This window comes from Chiloscyllium plagiosum, unplaced genomic scaffold (assembly GCF_037043375.1).
Source record: "Chiloscyllium plagiosum isolate Xiang-an unplaced genomic scaffold, Cpla_swu_hap1 HiC_scaffold_18, whole genome shotgun sequence".
In the NCBI taxonomy this organism is placed as follows: domain Eukaryota; kingdom Metazoa; phylum Chordata; class Chondrichthyes; order Orectolobiformes; family Hemiscylliidae; genus Chiloscyllium; species Chiloscyllium plagiosum.
In genome coordinates, this window is record NW_028270156.1 from 36850887 (window position 1) to 36870306 (window position 19420).

At 43.4% G+C, this 19420-nt stretch overlaps 1 protein-coding gene and 4 non-coding genes across 5 annotated transcripts; 3 read left to right on the forward strand and 2 right to left on the reverse strand.

Moving 5' to 3' along the window:
• Nucleotides 1-2842: 2842 nt before the first annotated feature.
• Nucleotides 2843-3140, reverse strand: LOC148146958 (signal recognition particle RNA). The gene has a single exon (XR_015760267.1).
• Nucleotides 3141-9192: 6052 nt separating this feature from the next.
• Nucleotides 9193-9490, reverse strand: LOC148146959 (signal recognition particle RNA). Its single transcript, XR_015760292.1, has one exon.
• A 1673-nt stretch (nt 9491-11163) lies between these two features.
• rps13 (ribosomal protein S13) lies at nt 11164-17551 on the forward strand. The gene is made up of 6 exons (XM_087996495.1): nt 11164-11259; nt 11935-11983; nt 13556-13634; nt 15142-15311; nt 16090-16190; nt 17465-17551. The coding sequence occupies exons 1-6, from the start codon at nt 11237-11239 to the stop codon at nt 17496-17498; spliced, it is 456 nt and encodes a 151-aa protein (XP_087852621.1). The 5' UTR covers nt 11164-11236; the 3' UTR covers nt 17499-17551.
• Nucleotides 14783-14873, forward strand: LOC122558141 (small nucleolar RNA SNORD14). Its single transcript, XR_006314042.1, has one exon. It is a non-coding gene; the product is annotated as a small nucleolar RNA SNORD14 (small nucleolar RNA).
• On the forward strand, nt 15885-15979 carry LOC122558140 (small nucleolar RNA SNORD14). The gene has a single exon (XR_006314041.1). It is a non-coding gene; the product is annotated as a small nucleolar RNA SNORD14 (small nucleolar RNA).
• Nucleotides 17552-19420: the final 1869 nt, after the last annotated feature.

Consider the following 19420-nt stretch of genomic DNA (forward strand, 5'->3'; position numbering starts at 1 on the left):
GTTCACATAACTTTCTGTAGGTTCTTATGGCCATGGGTAGAGCAATTACTGTACCAGCCATGATGTAGCTGGGTAGAATGCTTTCTATGATGCATCTATAAGAGTTAGTGAGGGTCCTTACAGACATGCTGAATTTCATAAGCGTTCAGAGGAAGAAGAGGCATTGTTGTGCCTTCTTGATTATCACACCTCTGTGGGAGGTTCAGTGCAGGTTGCTGGTTATCATCACTCCAAGGAATTTGACGCTATCGACCCTCTCCACCTCAGCTCCATTGATGTAAGTAGGGTCATGTTGTTCTTCTTTCTTCCGGAGGTCGATGATCAAGCTCCTTAGTTTTGCCCACCACTTTGGAGGAGAGATTGTTATCTTTGCATCATAAGATCAAGCATCCTATCTTCTTTCTGTATGCTAACTCATGGTTGTCTGATATCTGTCATACAATGGTAGTGTTTTCAGTGAACTTGTAAATGGCATTCGGATGAAATTGTGCCACACAGTCCCGAGTGTACAGGGAGTGCAGTAGGAGCTTGAGTACGTATTCTTGGGAGGCGCCGGTGTTGAGGCGCATCGCAGAGGAGGTGATGTTATCTTTCTTTACTGACTGCAGTCTATGGATCAAGAGGTTGAGGATCCTGTTGCAGATAGCAGACCCAAGACCTAGGTCTCAGAGTTTGGAGGTTAGTTTGGTTGGTATTATAATGTTGAAGGTGGAGCTGTAATCAATAAGTAGAAGCCTGACACAGGTATCTGTATTATTCAGATGTTCGTCGAATGAGTGCAGGATGAGAAAAATGGCATCTACCGTGGACCTGTTGCACTGGGAGGCAGATTGCAAGGGATTGAGGCAGGCTGGGGGTCTAGGGTTGATGTGATCCATGACTAACCTCTCAAAGGACTTTGTAACTATGGAAGTCAGAGGCATCAGGCGGTAGTCATTGAGACACATTGCATGTGCTTTCTTTGGTACCGAAATAATGGAAGCAGTTGGGGACTTCAGATTGTAACAACGAGGGGTTAAAGATGTCAGAAAGTTCTCTCGCTAGCTGGTCTGCACAGGATCTAAGTGCATGGCTGGGGACTCCATCCGGACAAGTTGCTTTCCTTGGGTTCACTCTCAAGAAGGCGATCTGACATCTGCAGCAGTGACTGGAGGAATATGAGGATCTGGGGTTGTTGGGGGCAGGTGGTATCATTCCACTGGCATTCTGTTTGAACGGATTGTAAAAAGATCAGGGAAGGCTGTGTTTTTCTCCGCTATTCTGTTCTGCTTCAATTTGCATCCTGTTATGCTGTGTAGGCCTTGTGACAGGCGATGGGTGTCCATTTGGTTAGTTTGGGTCTCTAACGTAGTCCTGTACTGCCTCTTGGCATCTGTAATAGCCTTGCAGAGGTTGTATCCAGAATTCTTATGAAAGTCTGAGTCATTCAATTTGAATGCCACCTGCCCGGTCTTCAGTAGGCAATGGATATCCCAGTTCATACAAGGTTTCTGGTTGATGAACGCACTGATTTTCTTCTTTGACACACAGCCGTCTATACAAGTGCCAATCACGTCTGTGACCGTGACAGCATACTTGGCTAGGATGACTGCTGAACTCTGAAATATGGTTCAGCCCAACGATTCCAAGCAGTGCCACAGAAGCCCTTCCGCAGCTTCAGACCAGCACTGTCCTACTTTCTGGGCTAGGTCCTCAAGTTTCAGATTCTGCTTATAAACTGGGAGCAGGAACACAGTGCTGTGATCTGATTTTCAAAAGTGTATTTGTGGTATGGAGTGGTCGGCATTGTTGGTGGTTCAGTAGCAATGGTTCAACATCTGTTGCGGAAGCTTCTCTGTTCCATGCTCTTGTGACTGTAAGGGAAGGCAGTCGCATGATTTTGTGTGATAGAACCCTTGAACAAATTACACCTCTGCTACTATATTGCTCCATTCCAGCAATGGCCAAGGTATGTTTTCAATATTAGAGTGGGAAGCAGAAGACTGAATACCGGTGGCATTCAAGTGGCGTGCGAGAATCGCAGCAGAGAGGAACAGAGAACTTTCTTCTAACCGATCTGCCACTTGGACCACCGCCAGTTGCAAAGTGAGGCCAATAAGGCCCCCGTTCTTGGAAATAACGTGCATCTCGGCTGCTATTATTTCTCGCTGTCTTGTCAAAGACCTCATACTCGGAAGTGAGGAGATGGAAAAATGGGCTGTTGGTCAACTTGATTGTGGCATCATGGAAATGCCAGTCTTGCTGCCTCTTTCTTTCTCTCTGGTAGCTACAGCATGAGAGAGTTAGAATGAGAGTTCAAGTGTTGCACAGTTTTGCAGGAGAATCATTTGCCGAAGTGAATGAATGAATGGATGACGGAGAGGGGAAAGGGCCGGGAGGCAGCTTGAACGCTTGGTGGTTGCAATGGAAGTTTCGGCAATGTGAGCAATGGAGAATTCGGGCAGGAAAATGAAGAGAGTTTTGCGCTCTCTGCTGGCCGTGGCTGGTAGGATTGTGTAAAGTGGAGATTTTCTCAGAACAGTAGGTGCTGTGAACAGCAGGGAGCAGTAAAAGAGAAGTGAATATTGAGGAGAGGTAGAAAAGGGCAGTGTGGGAAGTGTGAGGTAATGACTGAGAGAGTGTGTTTGGGTGAGTGTGGAGGACTTGTAGAGAGATTCGGTTGTTGTAAAATGTGTGGATTTGTTGTTGACTTTGTAAAGATTGGTTATCGTGAGAGTGAATAAACGTGGCGGGCGTAGGGGGTGGAGGGAGTGAGTGGGGAAGGAAGGAAGCAGGATTGAGACATCGAGATTGTTTGCACTGATGGCAAAAGATGGGAATGCCGCAAGGTAAAGAATGGTGTAAATGACTGCGTCTCACTGTATTGGTCAGGCTGCACTGCTGCATCCATTCACAGGTGCTATCCCACTACTGAGCAGTGCGGGGGCTTTGACCTGCTCCGTTTCCGACCTGGGCCGGTTCACCCCTCTGCAGCACACCTGGTACACCCGAGTTCCCCGAGGAGCACCATATGGACACTGCCCTGAGTGTGGGCACCCGATCGACACAGACCACAACAGCCCAGAACTCCCAACCTCAAGTCATCCGGCAGCCTCAGCCTCCCAGCAGCGGGATTACAGGCGCGCGCCACAGCCCCCGGCGATCGCGTGGCGCTTCCCTCAGTTGCCTTCAGTTCAAACGGCAGCAACAGCTCCACTGCAGACATTGCTGCAAAGACAACAGGCGGACGCAGTTTCACAGAGAGTCATCGAGTCATGCAGTACGGAAACAAACCCTTCAGCCCAATCACTCTGTGCCGAACATAATCTCAAACTAAACTCGCCGTAGCTCACTGCTACTGGTCCAGATCCAAACTTTCCCTTTTCATGTACTTACCCAAATATCTTTTAAACATTGTAACGGTGCCCACATCCATCAGTTCCTCAGGAACTTCATTCCACTGGCTAACCCCCACCCTCTATGGAAAAAAAGATGCCCCTCATGTCTTTTTTAACTCTCGCACTTCTGCCCTTAAAATGTGCCCCCTCTCCTGAAATCCCCCATCCGAGGAAAAAGACAACTACTCTTCATCCTATCTATACCCTTCATTATTTTATTTTATAAACGTCCATAAGGTTTCCACTTGACCTGCTACTCTCCAGTGTAAAAGGTTCCAGCCTATCGCTTCACTTCACTTCAGCTCTGATGTAGATTCATCGAGATTCATAACACGAGCTTGCTTTCTCTCCATCGACCATTGTGATCTCCAACACTTTTTGTTTCCTGTTACAGATTCCAGCATCTGCAGTAATTTGTTCCTACCCAGTCTATCCAGCCTTTCTTTACAGCTCAAACTTTCCATACCTGGCAAAATCCAGTAAACCTCTTCTGAATTCCTCCAGCTTAAAAATATCCTTCCTATTACTTGGCAAACAGAACTGAACACTATATTCCAGAAGATGTCTCACCAATGTCCTGCCCAAACACAACGTGACTTTTCAACGCCTATACTCAAAGGATTGAGCAATGAAGGCACAGCGTGCAAAATGTCTCTTGAACCACCCTGTCTATATGTGATGGAAACTTCAAGGAATGGTGTACCTGAACCCATTGGCCTCTCTGTTCTACCAACACTACTTGTGTATAAACACAACCAAGGCCCTACTTTTGGTTGTGCCCTATGTGTCCTACCCTTATTTGTTGAACCCAAATGCAATACCTTGCAATTATCCAGATTGAACACCATCTGCCATTTTTGAACCCATTGACCCATTTGAACAAGATCCCTTTGTAATCTTAGGAAACCTATTTCACTGGCTACTACGCTACCACTTTTGGTGCTGTCTGCAAGCTGACTAACCATGCCTTCTATATGCTCATCCAAATCATTCATATAGATGACAAACAAAAGATTTCCCAGAACCGATCCTTGTGGAACACTCTGGTGACAGGCCTTCAATCTGAAAGCAACCCTCAACCATTAGTCTCTTTCTCCTGCCATTAAGCCAATAATGCGTCCAATTGGCAAGCTCAATCTTGTGACCTAACTTTACTAATTAGTCTATAATGTGGAACCTTGTCAAAAGTTCTACTAAAGTCCAAGTAAACAATATCAACTGTTCTGCCTTCATCAATCGTTTTGGTAACTTCTTCAAAACTGCAAGCATGTTTGTGAGAAATTATTTTTCTCACACAAAGCCACGCTGACTATCCCGAATCAATTTATGTCTCTCTAAATGTCCATAAAGTTTATGTTTTAAAATCACCTCCATCAATCTACCCACAACCAAAGTCAGACAGGCCAATAGTTCCCGGCTTTCTCCTTACAACATTTCTTAAGCAAATCTAGGAAAAAATGTCTACTCCTATCTCTCCAAACCTTTGCTATTCATATATTTACCTAGGTGTCTTTTAAACTTTGCAATTGTGCTCAACATTCAGGATTTCCTCAGGAAGTTCATTCCACATGTGAATCACCTTCTGTGTAAAAATAAATTGCCCCTCATGTCTTTTTAAAATCTCCCTCCTCTCACCTTAAAAATATATCCCCTGTTCTTGAAATTCCCCCACCCTAGGTCTCACTCATGTCCTGTACAACCTCAAGATGACAACACTCAAAGTACAGACAACCACATATGTCCCAGGCTATGCTTGTGCCTTTGTTGGTATTTGGAACATGGAAAAGATGAGAACTTCTCATTCCTGATGAAGGGCTTATGCCTGAATGTCAATTCTCCTGCTCCTCGGATGCTGCCTGACCAGCTGTGCATTTCCAGCATCACACTCTCAACTCAGTATGTGAAACATGCCTTGTTGTGTTTCTATTCCGAGACTACCAACAACTCTTTCTCTGATATATCGATGATGTCATACCTGTGCCCAATCCCTAATTATGACACTCACCAGCCAGTTGTTTGCCTTTTCACTTAAACCATCATGTTCCCATACTATAATTCCCATCCTGGGTGTGCTATAGTGTTGTATTAATGTTCAATGTGAACTGGAGGAACAACATCACATTTTCATGTCACATCTCCCTATGCTAGCCCTGAACATTGAGTCAACAAACTTCACAGCATGACAACTACCCCTCCAGTTGGTTTAGAAACTGACTCCTTCCTTCACCTCCATTGCTTTTTCAAAAAAAATGTATCGTGTTGTTTCACTCTCAACAGAATAGATTTTCTTTCTCTCTTTTGCACCTAGTATCTCCATGCATTTTACATTTCCATCTCACTTTTACTAACATTACCACTCTTTTTGTCTCCTGCTCTGAGCACCATTACCATTTATTCTACTTAATGTTTCTCCCCCTCTCTCAACAGCATAAAAATGTTTAAATTCCAAGACTGTTCAGTTCTGAAGAAAACATTTCAGACGCAAAATGTTAATGCTGTTTGTTTATCCATGTCATGTATGCAGCTGGACTTTGTCAGTTGCAAGTGGTGACAACAGCTCCACTGCAGTCACTGTGTAAGTCGAGCAGGCTGTTGCACTTGATTTGATGTGATTTATCGTTGTCACACATACCTAAGTGCAGTTGAAAGTTGTGTTTTGTGTACAGAATAAGCAGATCATAGGGTGATTGAACAGAGCAAGGCAGAGAAAGTTATGGCTGCAAGGAGAGGACAAAAAGAGATCGCCATTAGATCTGAAATTTGAGAGACCCATTCGACAGACGAATAACAGCGGGTAAAAATTTGTTCTGGAACCCACTGGTATGTGCGTTTAAGCTTTTGTATCTTCTGCGTGATGGAAGAGGTTGGAAGAGATTAATACCAGGATTGGAGGTGTCACTGTTGACGCTAGCTGCCATTCCGGAACTACAGTATACGTAGAGGGAGTCCATGGCTTGTGTGATTGTCTGGGCTGTTCACATAACTTTCTGTAGGTTCTTATGGCCATGGGTAGAGCAATTACTGTACCAGCCATGATGTAGCTGGGTAGAATGCTTTCTATGATGCATCTATAAGAGTTAGTGAGGGTCCTTACAGACATGCTGAATTTCATAAGCGTTCAGAGGAAGAAGAGGCATTGTTGTGCCTTCTTGATTATCACACCTCTGTGGGAGGTTCAGTGCAGGTTGCTGGTTATCATCACTCCAAGGAATTTGACGCTATCGACCCTCTCCACCTCAGCTCCATTGATGTAAGTAGGGTCATGTTGTTCTTCTTTCTTCCGGAGGTCGATGATCAAGCTCCTTAGTTTTGCCCACCACTTTGGAGGAGAGATTGTTATCTTTGCATCATAAGATCAAGCATCCTATCTTCTTTCTGTATGCTAACTCATGGTTGTCTGATATCTGTCATACAATGGTAGTGTTTTCAGTGAACTTGTAAATGGCATTCGGATGAAATTGTGCCACACAGTCCCGAGTGTACAGGGAGTGCAGTAGGAGCTTGAGTACGTATTCTTGGGAGGCGCCGGTGTTGAGGCGCATCGCAGAGGAGGTGATGTTATCTTTCTTTACTGACTGCAGTCTATGGATCAAGAGGTTGAGGATCCTGTTGCAGATAGCAGACCCAAGACCTAGGTCTCAGAGTTTGGAGGTTAGTTTGGTTGGTATTATAATGTTGAAGGTGGAGCTGTAATCAATAAGTAGAAGCCTGACACAGGTATCTGTATTATTCAGATGTTCGTCGAATGAGTGCAGGATGAGAAAAATGGCATCTACCGTGGACCTGTTGCACTGGGAGGCAGATTGCAAGGGATTGAGGCAGGCTGGGGGTCTAGGGTTGATGTGATCCATGACTAACCTCTCAAAGGACTTTGTAACTATGGAAGTCAGAGGCATCAGGCGGTAGTCATTGAGACACATTGCATGTGCTTTCTTTGGTACCGAAATAATGGAAGCAGTTGGGGACTTCAGATTGTAACAACGAGGGGTTAAAGATGTCAGAAAGTTCTCTCGCTAGCTGGTCTGCACAGGATCTAAGTGCATGGCTGGGGACTCCATCCGGACAAGTTGCTTTCCTTGGGTTCACTCTCAAGAAGGCGATCTGACATCTGCAGCAGTGACTGGAGGAATATGAGGATCTGGGGTTGTTGGGGGCAGGTGGTATCATTCCACTGGCATTCTGTTTGAACGGATTGTAAAAAGATCAGGGAAGGCTGTGTTTTTCTCCGCTATTCTGTTCTGCTTCAATTTGCATCCTGTTATGCTGTGTAGGCCTTGTGACAGGCGATGGGTGTCCATTTGGTTAGTTTGGGTCTCTAACGTAGTCCTGTACTGCCTCTTGGCATCTGTAATAGCCTTGCAGAGGTTGTATCCAGAATTCTTATGAAAGTCTGAGTCATTCAATTTGAATGCCACCTGCCCGGTCTTCAGTAGGCAATGGATATCCCAGTTCATACAAGGTTTCTGGTTGATGAACGCACTGATTTTCTTCTTTGACACACAGCCGTCTATACAAGTGCCAATCACGTCTGTGACCGTGACAGCATACTTGGCTAGGATGACTGCTGAACTCTGAAATATGGTTCAGCCCAACGATTCCAAGCAGTGCCACAGAAGCCCTTCCGCAGCTTCAGACCAGCACTGTCCTACTTTCTGGGCTAGGTCCTCAAGTTTCAGATTCTGCTTATAAACTGGGAGCAGGAACACAGTGCTGTGATCTGATTTTCAAAAGTGTATTTGTGGTATGGAGTGGTCGGCATTGTTGGTGGTTCAGTAGCAATGGTTCAACATCTGTTGCGGAAGCTTCTCTGTTCCATGCTCTTGTGACTGTAAGGGAAGGCAGTCGCATGATTTTGTGTGATAGAACCCTTGAACAAATTACACCTCTGCTACTATATTGCTCCATTCCAGCAATGGCCAAGGTATGTTTTCAATATTAGAGTGGGAAGCAGAAGACTGAATACCGGTGGCATTCAAGTGGCGTGCGAGAATCGCAGCAGAGAGGAACAGAGAACTTTCTTCTAACCGATCTGCCACTTGGACCACCGCCAGTTGCAAAGTGAGGCCAATAAGGCCCCCGTTCTTGGAAATAACGTGCATCTCGGCTGCTATTATTTCTCGCTGTCTTGTCAAAGACCTCATACTCGGAAGTGAGGAGATGGAAAAATGGGCTGTTGGTCAACTTGATTGTGGCATCATGGAAATGCCAGTCTTGCTGCCTCTTTCTTTCTCTCTGGTAGCTACAGCATGAGAGAGTTAGAATGAGAGTTCAAGTGTTGCACAGTTTTGCAGGAGAATCATTTGCCGAAGTGAATGAATGAATGGATGACGGAGAGGGGAAAGGGCCGGGAGGCAGCTTGAACGCTTGGTGGTTGCAATGGAAGTTTCGGCAATGTGAGCAATGGAGAATTCGGGCAGGAAAATGAAGAGAGTTTTGCGCTCTCTGCTGGCCGTGGCTGGTAGGATTGTGTAAAGTGGAGATTTTCTCAGAACAGTAGGTGCTGTGAACAGCAGGGAGCAGTAAAAGAGAAGTGAATATTGAGGAGAGGTAGAAAAGGGCAGTGTGGGAAGTGTGAGGTAATGACTGAGAGAGTGTGTTTGGGTGAGTGTGGAGGACTTGTAGAGAGATTCGGTTGTTGTAAAATGTGTGGATTTGTTGTTGACTTTGTAAAGATTGGTTATCGTGAGAGTGAATAAACGTGGCGGGCGTAGGGGGTGGAGGGAGTGAGTGGGGAAGGAAGGAAGCAGGATTGAGACATCGAGATTGTTTGCACTGATGGCAAAAGATGGGAATGCCGCAAGGTAAAGAATGGTGTAAATGACTGCGTCTCACTGTATTGGTCAGGCTGCACTGCTGCATCCATTCACAGGTGCTATCCCACTACTGAGCAGTGCGGGGGCTTTGACCTGCTCCGTTTCCGACCTGGGCCAGTTCACCCCTCTGCAGCACACCTGGTACACCCGAGTTCCCCGAGGAGCACGATGTGGACACTGCCCTGAGTGTGGGCACCCGATCGACACAGACCACAACAGCCCAGAACTCCCAACCTCAAGTCATCCAGCAGCCTCAGCCTCCCAGCAGCGGGATTACAGGCGCGCGCCACAGCCCCCGGCGATCGCGTGGCGCTTCCCTCAGTTGCCTTCAGTTCAAACGGCAGCAACAGCTCCACTGCAGACATTGCTGCAAAGACAACAGGCGCCTGCAGTTTCGCAGAGACGCAAGTGATGACTGCAGATGGTGGAGATCAGAGTCAAGCGTGTGTTGCTGGAAAGGCACAGCTGTTCAGGCAGTATCCGAGGAGCAGAAGTACCGACATTTCCGACATTCCTTCATCAGGAATGTTCCCTGGTGAAGGGCTTTTGCCCGAAATGTGGTTTCCTCTGCTTGTCCTGCTGTGCTAATCCAGCAACACACTCTTGACGCAGTTCCACTGAGAATCCTAGAGTCATGCAGCAAATATGCAAAAAAAGACGGCGTCGCAGCATCCATTCATAAGCACACATATATACAGTTAATGGTAAGTTCCTGGAGAGTTGTACTGAACATAGAGACTTTGGAGTGCAGGTTCATAATTCCTTGAAAGTGGAGTCGCAGGTCGATCGGATAGTGAAAAAAGACGTTTCGTATGCCTTCCTTTACTGGTCAGAAGCATTGAGCGAAGGAGGTGGGAGGTCATTTTTTGGATGTACACGACATTGGATTGGCCACTTTTGGAATATTGTGTGCAATTCTGGTCTCCCTCCTATAGGAAAGATGTTGTGAAACTTGAAAGGGTTCAGGAAAGGTTTATAATGATTTCGCCAGGGTTGGAGGTTTTGTGCTAAAGGGACGGACCGAATACGCTGAGGCTGTTTTCCCAGGAGCATCAGAGTCTGAAGGGTGAAAGGTTCATAAAATCATGAGACAATGGATCGAGTAAATAGATCAGATAGACAAAGTGAGGACTGCAGATGCTGGAGATCAGAGTTGAGAGCGTGTTACTGTGAAAGCACAGCAGGTCAGACAGCATCCGAGGAGCAGGAAAATCGACATTTCGGGCATAAGTCCTTCATCAGTAATCCGAATTCAACAGAATTCCTGATGAAGGGATTATGTCCGAAATATCGATTTTTCTGCTCCTCGGATGCTGTCTGACCTGCTGTGCTTTCCCAGCAACACACTCTAAATAGACAAGGATTTTCCCTGTGGCGGGGGAGTCCAGGTCGGTATAGGTTTAGGGTGAGGGGGAAAGATTTAAAAGATACCTTAGGCTCAACCTTTTCACGCAGAGGGTAGGGTGTGTATGGAATGTGCTGCCAGAGGAAGTGGTGGAGCCAGGTATAATTGGAACATTTAAAAGGCATCTGGATGAGTATATGAATGGGAAGGGTTTTAGAAGGATATGGGCCAACTGCTGACAAATGGGAGAAGATTAATTTCGGAAATTTGGTCGGCATGCACGAGTTGGACCGAAGGGTCTGTGTCTTTGCTGCGTATCATTTGTGTCTCCAGTACTGATGAACAGCGTTTTTGACCTGCTCCCGTTCCCACCTGGATAGATACACCCCTTTCAGCCCCATCTGGTGGTCCTCCATTTCCCGCCGAGCTGAACTCAACTGCAGATTCTGAACTAGACGTGGATTCTGGGTCGGCACAGTCCCAGGTCAGTACCGAACCCCCGACCTCCTGCAGCCTCCAGTTGACTGGACAACAGACGCGCGCCGCCGCTGAGGGAGCGCGTTCGCGAGTCCAGGCACGCCTGCCAGACTCGAGCGGAGAGGGGTGTGGCTGCACAGGCGCATTAGTGACGTGGGCGTGGCCAGGCTCCCAGAAGAGGCGCAGGCGCAGAGCCCTCCTTCTCTTTCTTTCCTGTCGCCGCCATGGGTCGTATGCACGCTCCTGGGTAAGGGCCTGGGAAGAGGTGTCGGCGTCGGCCAAAGGCGCCTCAAGTGAGAGGGTTCCCAGCCTGGTACATCCCGTTATGTAGCGGAGGGAGGCTTTAAGGGGCCCACTGCGGGCGGTAGTGGCGCCTCCTCGGGGCGGTCTAACGGTGGTGGAGCTCCCTGAGCCAGCCCCACGAGGAGCCACGTAGGCCTGACGCTCGGCCTTGGGGCTTTCACCAGGCTTGTTTCGCCCAGTAGGATTTCCGGCATCCCCAGTGTTTTGCCTTCATGCGAGTGTGTAATCCGCGGTTTATCTCGCTGCAGCACGGGGCCCAAAGGCTGAGTTCTCTCCTGTATTCCTGTATGCAATCGCTGGCCTGGGGAGCGGGCGGGCGGCGAGGTGGGGGAGGGGAAATGCTGGTGATGGCTTCGCTCCACCGGTTTTTAACCTTGTACTTACTGCTTCAGGTTCATTATTAATCCAAAAGAGCTTGGGTAATGCTGTTAGAAGTGTTCAAAGAGCTTGGGTGATGCTGAAGTAAAGCAGAGCATGTTCAGTGTTCAGCCGGCCAGGCTCAACATAACTTGCACCATTTTCCACTGGTATGTTAAAAATGAATACAGGAGAGTGAAACTTCGATGTTTATTATTGGTGATACATCACACGATTATTATTATTATCTTTTTATTTGCAGCAAGGGCTTGTCCCAGTCAGCTTTACCTTACAGGCGCAGTGTGCCCACTGTAAGTCAATCGATTTTTCTTCTGTAAGTGGGAGACAAATTAAAAAAAAAACTGTCTTTGAGGGTATAACCAGTTTGGATTTTATATAAAATCCAGTATATAGCATATTTTGCTTTTCAAAAGGCAGTTGATAAAGTGCTGGACAAAGTGAATGGAAGTTAGACATGTTTGGGTAAAATAAGTCATTTTCAAAAAACAGAATGTAACTGGAGTGGTACAAGACTTTGTACTATGGCTGTGATTCGGAGATGACAGTGTTGGACTGGGGTGTACAAAGCTAAAAATCACACAACACCAGGTTATAGTCCAACAGGTTTAATTGGAAGCACACTAGCTTTCAGAGCGACGCTCCTTCATCAGGTGAAAGCTAGTGTGCTTCCAATTAAACCTGTTGGACTATAACTTGGTGTTGTGATTTTTAACTTTGTACTATGGCTGTCGCTATTTACAATGTATATGTTTATGACTGAATAAACCATGATGAAGCTTCCTTTTCTGATGATATAAGGATCTGCTGGATTGAGAGCATTCAGGTGGATACAGTCTGCAAAAAGCTGTAATCAAACAAAATTATTGGGAAGCAAGGGAACTGATGGGTTATAATGAGGGAAAGGGTAAAAGTATTTACTGATCATAATAGCGGAAGTTTTTCAGGATGGAAAGACTTTAGAATCTGATGCTCAGAAGAACTGAAAGCAGAGATTTACCTGTACTTCCACACACGTCATCTACGGTGTCTGTTGCTCCCGCTGTGGTCATCTCGACATTGGGGAGACAGGATGCCAACTTGGAGAATGTTTCAGAGAACATATCTAGGACATACACACTAAACAACCCCATCGCTCTGTGGCGAATACTTTTAACTCCCACTCCGCCCAGGACATGCAAGTCATGGGCCTCTTCACTGCCAAACACTAACCACCTGACCCCTGGAAGTAGAATGCCTCACCTTTTGCCTTGGGGCCCTCCAACCACATGGAATCTATGTGGAATTCTCCAGTTTCCTCATTTCCCATTACCCACCTTATCCCAGATCCAACTTTACACTTCGCACCACTCTCTTGAACTGTCCATCTTTCCTCCCACCTATCTGCTCCACCCTTCTCTCTGACCTATCACCCCCACCTTTGTCTACCTATCTCATTCTTGTCTGCTTTTCTGTGCACCCCTCATTTATTTCTTAACCCCCTTGGGCCACATGCCTCATTCCTGTTCAAAATGTCGATTCTGCTGCTTCTCGGTTGCTGCCTGATTGCCTGGGCTTTTCCAGTATCTCACTCTTTGACTCTGATCTCCAGCATCTACGTCCTCACTTTCTTTTACCGATATCTTGGGTCAGGGATTTTCAGTGTCTAGAGTCAGTCAATTACTGATCTGTTCAGTCTTAATTGTGACTTTGTTTATTGATTTATAATTGATCTGTTTCAAATTAATTATAGGATTTTCTAAAGGTTTCATAATATTGAGCTCTTGTGCTTTTGAATGAGGTATCTGGGTTATAAGTGAATTTAATAGATTCAATAGGAATATCTTGGTTTTATTTCTGTATGTGACATATCTCTTTTGTCCTAGTGGCTCAAGTTAACATCTGATGATGTAAAAGAACAAATTTACAAGCTAGCAAAGAAGGGCTTGACCCCATCACAGATTGGTGAGTATACAGTTTTAGGTAGTCGCATAAGAATTTGTGTACAGAAACAGACTTATTATTGTTAATACATATTCAAAATATTGAAGGTGCTGAAAACTTGAAATGAAATAAAAGCAGAATACAGGAAATATTCCGATCAGGCAGCATTTGTGGGGAGAGAGGGAGATCTGTTTCATGTCTGATGAGTCTTTGGTCTGAAATGTGAATTCTTGTTTCATTTTACATGGCAGGCATTTTTGTTTAGGTAATGTGATGCACCTACATACTTAATAGACTACAGAGGATCCTTGACCTTAATTGAAATGAGAAAAGCTAAGACAGTTATGCTGAAAATGATTGGTTTTTCTTTAGTTGCTATCATATACAAATCTGTGTCACACTAGAATTATGTCCATTTGTTGTGCATGCAGCGAAGTCTACGAAGTACTGCCAGGGTTTAGAAGTGTTGAGATATGAGCTTGGGTTGTATTTGGAGCAGATATGGTGAAGATAAGTGATTAGTTTTAAGAAGCTTGGTGCGTGTACATCAGGAGAAAGCTTTTACTGGACTAAGGGTCCAGCACACTTGGTAGTTGGGACTTTGAATTGGGGGAACGTACCTTATGAATGATGGGTACTTTTGAGCATAGATAAGCTCTGTTAACAAATTTGCACGATATTAAGAGCAAGAAAGTGGCTAGTCCCTCAAAGCAATTTTTTGCATTATCTGCTGGAGTGCTGATTATGTGTTTTCCAATTAATGTCTGTGTTTCCAGACTGAATGGAGCTTTCAGACATTCCTGTTAAATGATTGTGATCCCGGTGGATTAAACTTTTTAACACTCTGCATCCTGACACATCAGTTCTGTAAAGTTTGTAAATTTTTATTCGCTAATGCAATATGAGCTTATGGTATCAGCATGGTATTTCCCTAATATCAAATCAGCTCTGCTGCCAATATTAATTTTAAATTGAAAATTCAGTTTGTTTAATTGAGAATTGCAAGTTTTTTCGTTTAAAGCATTCTTAAGTTAGCATTCTAACTTTTCAACAATTAATGACTTTTTCTGCCTTCTGCCCTTTGATCCAGTTTAATAGAATCTTATACATTTTCCTGTGATTTGTTTGGCTGTGACCTCATGGGACACTTGTAATGTTAGGTGACTTGCTTACAATGATGACAGTTCCCAATCATTCGCAGTTTCCTCCAGAAAGGACAAGTCCACTTGTTGGTTCGACCTTCCTTGGATGTCTGAGTGAGCATTTCCAAGTAACTGGCTATTAATTCACTGAGAATATATGTATTTAAACTGTTATTCTTATGCACACTAATAACAGAATTGTTATTCAACTTGGCCAGTTGAACGGCCCTGATGAAGATCTTTTACCTGAAACGTCGCATCTGCTGCTCCTCAGATGCTGCCTGACCTATGCTTTTCCAGCGCCATGCTCTTAACATAGTATTGTTGTTCAACTTGGCCAGTTAAGTTGGATGTTAAAGAAGAGCCTTTATAAACCTGTCTTTCAGGTGTGATCCTTAGGGATTCCCATGGTGTTGCCCAAGTGCGTTTTGTTACTGGGAACAAGATTCTCAGGATCCTGAAGTCTAAGGGGCTTGCTCCAGATCTTCCAGAGGACTTGTACCACTTGATCAAGACTGCTGTGGCTGTTCGCAAACATTTGGAGAGGAACAGGAAGGTAAGTGCTATTACAGTTAAAGTATATGTTACAGTTCATTCAAGAATGCTCATCAGCTTTATACAGTGACATTTATGTTGTATTGAGGAGCTTTTCATCAATTAAGTACTGTTGTTTGGGGTGTTGAGAGTTTTGCCTCAACGGCCTATACTCTGCAAAAGAATTGAATTTCTTGCAGTGGTTATCTGCCTGCATATGTTTTCCAGAAGTTACTGTTCATTTCAGTAGAGTAATGATAGTCAACACTGCAATAGTTGTCGCAGCAAAACTGTCATAACTCTTCTGGCCCTAAATTTGAGCGATAGTAAATAGGTAAAATACTTATAAATGTTAGGTCTTGCTCAGAGTTGAGTTTGAATATGAAAGGGCTTGGGACAGAGCAGCTGAAGGCTTACTTTTCATGTTAGAATGAAATCGGTTTAATAAAAACAAAGATTCATGTTTGTAATCTAAAGCATTAAGTTGCCTATGTTTTTGGTCTTGTTTTTTAATTCTGAATGTCTTATGATTGCAAGCTAATTTTGCTGACAATTAACTTGCGTTTTCCTCAAGCGATGAATTGCATGTATCAGCTCACAGTGATGAATGTTTTATCCAGCATTCGCAGTTTCCTCCAGAAAGGGCTTTCCCCCTAATGTTGGTCAATCCTTCCTTGGATGTCTGAGTGAGCTATGTGGCTATGTTCAGTTTAATGTACCTGTGGTGAAGAAACCAATAATTGTTTAACAGGCAACCCCTTTAACCTATCAGTTTGAGCAATATGGTATTCTTGCTGCAGGACAAGGATGCCAAGTTTCGTTTGATTCTTATTGAAAGCAGGATTCATAGGCTGGCTCGTTATTACAAGTCCAAGAGGGTACTTCCACCCAACTGGAAATAGTGAGTAATTAATACCTATTTTGTAAGATTCTACTAATCAAATCTGCTTTGAGCACATTATATTGTAGGTAAGTGTATTTTAAAACTAATAGTTAGCTCTCAATGATGACGTTTCTCCAACCATTCGCAGTTTCTTCCAGAAAGAGATTTGCTCTTAATGTTGGCAAACTCTTCCTTGGATGTCTGAGTGAGCTACACACAGTAAGGTGAAGCAATGCTTGTCAAATACCAAGCGCTCAATACTGCAGAAAGTGGAAAGAATAGAAGACTTTAAAATAATTTAGTAAAGTAGTATGATGGCATGAGTAAAGCAGTGAAAACCTAGTGAAAGAGGAAGGAATGACCAATTTGGAACAAAAGATTTGTTTGGAGAAATGAGATGATTTTTTTGCAGAAGAGTCGAATGAAACGGAGGTAGCTGGAGGCATGTGAAATTCAAAGTTTAATACATTGAGGTAACAATTAAAGTTTTGGCATCCTTAATTGTGGATAAATGAGTTCAGATGTCTCTTAAACTGCTAATGGAAAATGTTTTCAAAAATTGTTTTAAATCTGTTCATGAATGGAAAGAAGGCTGGTTTTCGTGTTGGACTAGGCTGTGTAGTCGCAACCCCGTGTAATTTGTGGTCTTCGGCAGAGTAGTGCCAAGCTGTGATGCATCCAGAGAGAATGCTTTCTATGATGCATCTATTAAAAAATTGGCAAGTTGTTGTGGACATACAAATTACCTTAGCTTTCCAAAGTAGTAGAGGCATTGATATGTGTCATTGAGTATAGCTTAATCTTATGCAATTGGCCACAAGTATTTTCCTGGTGTTGGAAAATATACATAGAATGGAGAGGACAAGTGTCAGCTGTCCTGTTCACTCTGAAATCTGGCTCTTAAAAAAAAGACTGGATAGGACATACCTATTTCCATTGAAATGTTAATGTACAAAGTGGCATTGATGGGACAATAAGAGGTGAGTTCAGAAAATTCTTACTGGAGGCTGGAGGGAGTTTTAACTTGCTGGCTGAAAGTATGGTAGAGGCAGAAAATCATCACTTTTTTAAAAAAGCCTGCAATGCAGTTGAGATGCCGTAAACATAGTGGTTCTAGATTAAGATTCAAAGGTGGATTGTACTGGATAGTTCTTTCTTAGTTTGTGTCGCTCTGCTGTAAATCTTTTGCATTTCTAAGTGTTGATAAATAAGGAGAGAACTTTGCATCTGTCAGATCAGTTTTGTTGTCCATGCAATGGGCTAATTATGCATTACTTTTTTTCTCCCCACAGTGAATCCTCCACCGCTTCAGCACTTGTCGCCTAAGAAGTTTCTTCATTGATTTACTTAACCTGAAAAATAAAATTCTTTGTATCTTGTTCATGTCAACCTGTCTGATTTTTGATCTTGTGGTCTTATCTCAAATTATTTACATGTGGCATCATTTCACAGCAGTTTCCAAATACATTTCTGATTGGAGGATTTTGAAATCTTAGCTTGAGTGCAAAATATTGGATGTTACAAATCTGAAACAATGCTGGAGAAACTCTGTAGGTCTGATAGCAGCTGTGGAAGGAGAAATACTTGAATTCAAATCCAGTGTGGTGACTCATTTTCTGATGAATGGTCATTGGACTCTGACAGTATTTCTCTTCACGTAAGCTGCCAAACCTGAGTTTCTTCAGAATTCTTTGGGTTGTGTATTATGCATTTGATATGCCACTAATAGGTATCATTACATGCATAAATGCAAAATGGCAGATGTAGGATAGGTGTTGAAGTTGCATCCTAAATTGTGAACACCTCAATGTATTGGGGGAAATGGAGTTAACTTGACCTTTTTTAAATAATTACAATTAAAAGACTGTTTTTAAAAAAAAAATTGAATGTTGTATGCATAAGTTTCTTGAAATACTGTATATTGAAGTAAATTAGTGTCTTTGTTGAAACATGTCAGTTGACTGCACAGTAACTATTTGACTTCAAACTCCTAAATCTTGCTGCTTTTCTTCACACTTCCCCACCCAAGCGCACACAGTTGAGCGCCTTGGCCCCTACCATGTCAAATGTCAACCAGATGTGCAGCAGTTCTCTTTTTAAGGTCACTGGCAAGGGTGTGTGTGCATTTTGCTTCTTGGCTATATTAAAATATCACCTTTTAATATCCAAGCATTGCTAAATTCCTTTTAAGGGTAAGAGGTTTCATGTAAACACTTTTTTTGAAGATGGAATCCATGTTTCATGCCTGTAAAATTTGAGATATCTTGCGATTTGATCGGTTAGATTTTCACAATCCAGTTCACGTCAGCATTTAGAGTCTGATGCAGTGGTGAATACTATTAAGCCTCTGTTTTTGGATGTGTTAATAGAATTATTATTACTCAAAGGAGTGGTTAATATTTCTCTAAAAGAGTATATAAACATCTCAAATTTGAGTTCTTAAAATTGAAACATTGATACATGCAAACAGTTGTGCACTATGCTTCACCCATTAGCTATATTTTATTATAGCTAAATCATTATCACTTATTGATTTTAGTATAGTGCCATCTAAGCTTGTCATTACTGGATAAATCAATTTCCAGAACAAAATTTGGCTTGTTAGGTTTATATCTGAAAATGTGTTGCTGGAAAAGCGCAGCAGGTCAGGCAGCATCCAAGGATCCTGTCTGACCTGCTGTGCTTTTCCAGCAACACATTTTCAGCTCTGATCTCCAGCATCTGCAGTCCTCACTTTCTCCTTGTTAGGTTTATATATCTATTTGCAGTTCATTGTCATGGTTATTAGTGATTTGAAGATTTTAGAAAGCTGCACATGAACATGGCCTGCAGTGACAATTTTGCAATTTCCTTCTAAGTCTGCTGGTACAGGCTTTTCATAATTTTAATGGTCTTAAACTCAGTTCTAATAACTTGAAGATTTCTACTGTAAACTTTCCTGGCTTGGAAGCTTCACAAACTAACACCTTTGGCTACAATGACTGGTTCTATTCAACTAAAACTTGCCTTTAAATGCACTTCTCAGAATTAAGAGTGAGAAGTTAAACTTATTTGGAAGTCAAAATTAATGGCTTTTAATGCCATCATCGTAAAATTATGGGAATACCTGCCCTGAATTGAACTACAGTTGCACTGCAGTCATAGTTTGAAACTATGCGTTTTAAAAATATCTTTTAGAACTAACCTGTATCTGCCCCTATTTTCAAGATTTGGATTTTAAACTATCCAAGCTTTAATAGTAAAACTGC

Excerpts from the sequence above, each read along its gene's own strand:
- rps13 (XM_087996495.1), top strand. The coding sequence starts at position 11,237 with ATGGGTCGTATGCACGCTCCTGG. Across the intron at positions 11,984-13,555 it reads ACAGGCGCAGTGTGCCCACT|TGGCTCAAGTTAACATCTGA; the intron begins GTAAGTCAATCG and ends CTTTTGTCCTAG. Across the intron at positions 16,191-17,464 it reads CTTCCACCCAACTGGAAATA|TGAATCCTCCACCGCTTCAG; the intron begins GTGAGTAATTAA and ends TTCTCCCCACAG.